The sequence below is a fragment of the Carassius auratus genome, chromosome 19 (genome assembly GCF_003368295.1).
Source record: "Carassius auratus strain Wakin chromosome 19, ASM336829v1, whole genome shotgun sequence".
In the NCBI taxonomy this organism is placed as follows: domain Eukaryota; kingdom Metazoa; phylum Chordata; class Actinopteri; order Cypriniformes; family Cyprinidae; genus Carassius; species Carassius auratus.
In genome coordinates, this window is record NC_039261.1 from 5,388,834 (window position 1) to 5,393,346 (window position 4,513).

Genomic DNA, 4,513 nt, shown 5'->3' on the forward strand with positions numbered 1-4,513 from the left:
TGGCTGGTTCTGGGGAGCTGACGTTCTCTGGTCGACAGAGCGGTGTGGAGGAATGCGCCTGGCCCTGGTGCTCTTCTAAGCACGACTGCATATGAGTGGCGAAGCGGATGGACAGCTGGATGAATCACTCGAGGCCGATGGTGTCCTCGTATGCAGCGAGATGCAACTGCACTCTGGGTTCCAGTCCTTGGCGATAGGTAGTGAACAGGGCCTGTTCGTTCCACCAACTGGAGGCCGCCAGAGTTCTGAACTGCAAGGCATAATCATTGACAGACATTTTCCTTTTTTTCAAATTATACAGACTCTCACCTATCGAGGAGTCCCAGGCAGGTTTGCTGAAAATTTCCCCGAAATGTTCGACAAAGCTAGAATATGACTGGGTTACAGGGTTATTCTGAGTCCAGAGAGAATCTTGTCACTGCAATGCCTTGCCATGTAGCTGGGAAATAATGAAAGCTACCTTGGATCGGTCCATTGGATATGAGAGCGGTTGCATCTCCTGGACCAGTGAACACTGAAGCAGGAAACCGCTGCATTCCTCCGCCGAACCAGAGCAGGGCACTGGCCTGGCCATGGGACTGGCGTGCACGGCAGGTGAAGGAGGGATGACGGGATCAGCGTAAGTGCTCGCTGGTGGTGGTGATGCTGGTGATGCTGGTGCTGACATGAGTGTCTGATGGAGTGCATCAACTAATTCCTGGAAGGGTTCCGTGAGGCTCATGCTTGCGTCTCTCAGTGCCGGTCCGGTCATCTGTTACGGATCACTCGGAGACAGAGGAGTAACAGATGAAGTTGGTATTTATTTAAAGACACAAGCAGAGGAGCAGGTAGTGAGGAGTGGATGGGTGTTGGGATCCGTGCCGGGAAGGTAGTGACCACACACACGCACCGTTGGGGCTTAGAGGAGTCTTCGGGAGTTATCCTTAGAGAGAAGATGGAAGAGGAGTCTTCGGGAGTTATCCTTAGAGAGAAGATGGAAGAGGAGTCTTCAGAGGTTATCCTTGGAGAGAAGGTAAAGAGGAGTTAGTCCTTATAGTTATCGCACAGGAATGATCTTGTCGCGAACGTGACCGGACAATGACTGGGTGCTTGTGTGTGGCTTTTATGGTGCTGTGGTGGATGACTGGTGATGAGGATCAGGTGGTGATGGTTCAGTACTCAGGTGAGGGTGTGTGCTGTGATTGTGTGGAGGTGGAACCTGGCATGTTTGTAACAAGTGGCTGCATTTCCACCTCGGGTCTGCATTGTTTTTCATTAATTCTATGGTCCATTGTCAATTATTCCTTATATGAACTTGTATTTCAGTTTGACATTATATTATATAATATTTAATGAGATGCATATGTTAGCATTCCAACTGCATCCCACTAGGTCAAAATAGCATACTAGTAAACTGCTGTTCATCCATTACTTCACCTATATTTATATTGCACAAATAGATATTTTAACATACTATTTCAGTCTATCCTAGCATCTCAGGAAGATGCAGCGAGGCACCCTGGATAAATGGCCAGTGCATCTCACACTCTTTGATAACAGCTCTCCCTAAAATATTGTGAAATATTACATTTTTCTATAATATAATGTATTTTTGCCATTTTATATTTATTTGCATTTTCAGAATTGTACTTCCACATGCCCATTATTGGATTAACAAATGCATAGTTCTGTACTCATAGCAAGGGCAAACTGCCAAAGGTAATCAGCCGAACCTTGCCTTCCTGGTTAACTACTGCAAAGGACACAAATGAAATTGCCACAGGCAAATGTGAGTTAAAAAAAGTATATAAATTTGCTCAATTGTTGATGAGGCTGTGGTTTCTCAACCATAATGTAAAATGCAGCACTGCCTGTAGCTTTTGCATTTTGTAAAAAAATAAAAGAAAAAAGACACACAAATCAAATTGTCTTTATGAATGCTTTATTAATGCAAGAATGCAGAAAGGAAATGGGAATATAAGTAAGCAAAAGTTACATCATACTTTTTTCTAGCAGTTGAAAGTGCAGTTAGGCTACTAGACTTCATGCATAAAGGAGGGATTCAAAATGCAGGTCACAGTATCACTGGCTTTTCAAAAGTACTCTTGAAATTGAACTTATCTGAGTTATTGAGAGCTAATTCAAGCCTCGGCAGATCTTTAATCAGAATACCATTTCTTGAGCTGAAAATATCAGTCAGAGGGACAGCCATTGGAGAAGGTCTATATTCATTACATTTATGGCCCTGTAGACTGGGAGCACATTCAACTTTGTAGTTAAAATAGAAGGTGCCATGATTAAAAGCACAAGCATCACGCACAACTCCACTTCTAAGATAAAAAGAGCATGAACCAAGGAAATCGCTGTTCCAGTAGCTGTCTGCATCATACACTGCAAAAGTTATTTTTTTGTCCATTCTGATCTTAATAGGACCAAAATAAAATGTTTCTGGCCAGCTTGGATTGTCATTATTATTAATGGTCTGAGTGCGCCTAAATTTGCCATCATATTCAACAGTTACAGTGCCATCTGTTTGTGTAAATATATCTCCGTACAGACCTCTGGCTCTGAGACTGTAGACTTTCAGGTTGGCTAGTCCTTTTGCAGCTGGACAGCAGTTAGACGTTATCATTTGACTACTTTCACAAACACAAGCACATCGGTCTCTTGCGCTGCACCTCTTGCAAGTCTTAGAGCAAACCTTCTTAAGGGCATTTTCAGTGATGTATTTTTCAATAGCCTTCTTCAGTCCTTTCCTGGCAGGGTTTTTAGCACTCAGTAAGAAATGAAGGGGTTTCAGAGAGTAATGCACAACATCAGGGAGACTCTTCAAAGACTTGACCCATTTTTTAAGGGAATTTGGGTGTGATGAAAAAAGTAGATCTTCTCCATTTTTTTCTCCTCCAATAATTTCCATTTGACGTTCACTGAACATGGAGCTGAACTTTACACTTGTGTGCATCTTTCTTTTTAGTTCTTCACATAAATTTGTCTTTGACCTCATAGTTGCTCCCTTGTATATACCAGAGGCTTCTACATCCAAACATACCTTCACTGCAGTGTCTGTAAGTCCCATCATTGCTGCCTGACAGCTTTTGATGGCTGTTATGGCTTTCATTTCCCCTCCTAACTTGACACTTGTGGTATAGTGAGTGCCATAGGTTGAGATCAGGTTGCGGTAGGCGACTGGATCGTATGATGCAGGGAGTGATTTGACTGCTTCAAGAAACTCTGCTTGAAGAGGAGGCTTTGCAGCTACACGATATCTGTAAAAAAAAGTAAACATTTCAATTTAGTGGACTCAAAGAAGGAACAATTTGCAGTTTAAGTTTTAATTTAATAGTAATTTTATATATATATATATATATATATATATATATATATATATATATATATATATATATATAAAATGTAATCATGAGTGAAGGAAATAAACCTGTAAAAATTGTATAAAACTTCATGTTTGGTGAAACTGTATTTGTCTTCTTTCGATTTTTTCATTGCAAATTTTGATTCACTGGAAAGAGTGTTTCCAACCACATATCCTCCTGCATACACATCTAAACCAATGTTCCAGCCAGCCGAGACTGCCGATGATGATTCTTTGACCAGTGCTTCACTTGATTCATAGATCTGACTTGAGACTTTCATCGAGTACTTTGCCAAGACCCTCCAGTCTACAACTGCTGCTGGTAGCTTTTGTTTTTTTCCATTCATGAACGTGTTTTTGCGCAATTTACAAGTGCCGTTTCCTAAATCCCATGTTTCTGTGTCGATCACGTAAGAACCTTTTCGCTCCATGGTCACAATATCAAATCCTTCTCCAGCAAGATTGTGTCCTGGAACAAAGGGAGCATTTTTGCACTCTTTGGATGAGCCTATGTCACCCTCTCCAGCAACGGTCATGAGAAGCAACGCCCAGAAAACAACAAGGTAAATCTGCATCTGCCCCATGATCTGTAGTGAGAGAAGAAAATTTCAATATATCTATTAAGTCATTATTCGTGTCAGATTTTTTAAAAATAAACTTCTTCATAAAATGTATTATATCAACAGTATTATTTTAAAACAAATAAAAAAACATTTAAAGTACAAGTCTGTACTTTAAAACACTGATGGTTTCTTTAAAATCATAAGATGATTTATCAGTGTCTTACCACCAAATACACTGGTGAGCAGATCAATGAAATTTTTTTCTCTAGCTGCTCATTTTATATGATGGTTGTGTAGCTGTGGGTGTCAAAGATTTGTATTAGCTACAAATGATATGCATTGTTATGATAAGTGTAAGTGTTGCTCGATGACAGACTTTTCTAGATGTGTTCTACTTAATATGTAGTGCTGCACAGACCGTTCAGCCTATGATTTTTTTTTTATGATCAACATTTTATTCAGATTAATTTCACTTTCAGAAATAAATCACACATCAAGGTTCAAAAGAACAATGTACAAACAGATGCCATGAAGCCGTCCACTTATACAGAGAAAATAAAAAAAATAAAAGTACTAAAAAATCAGTGAAGCATAGTAGGCA

At 40.2% G+C, this 4,513-nt stretch overlaps 1 protein-coding gene across 1 annotated transcript; it reads right to left on the reverse strand.

The window, feature by feature from the left end:
• Positions 1-1,910: 1,910 nt before the first annotated feature.
• Positions 1,911-4,224, reverse strand: LOC113119213 (perforin-1-like). Its single transcript, XM_026288503.1, has 3 exons — positions 4,137-4,224; positions 3,416-3,936; positions 1,911-3,245 (listed from the first exon to the last, which is right to left on the reverse strand). The coding sequence occupies exons 2-3, from the start codon at positions 3,931-3,933 to the stop codon at positions 2,054-2,056; spliced, it is 1,710 nt and encodes a 569-aa protein (XP_026144288.1). The 5' UTR covers positions 3,934-3,936; positions 4,137-4,224; the 3' UTR covers positions 1,911-2,053.
• Positions 4,225-4,513: the final 289 nt, after the last annotated feature.

Excerpts from the sequence above, each read along its gene's own strand:
- LOC113119213 (XM_026288503.1), bottom strand. The coding sequence starts at position 3,933 with ATGGGGCAGATGCAGATTTACCTTGTTGTTTTCTGGGCGTTGCTTCTC. Across the intron at positions 3,246-3,415 it reads GTTTTATACAATTTTTACAG|ATATCGTGTAGCTGCAAAGC; the intron begins GTTTATTTCCTT and ends TTTTTTTTACAG.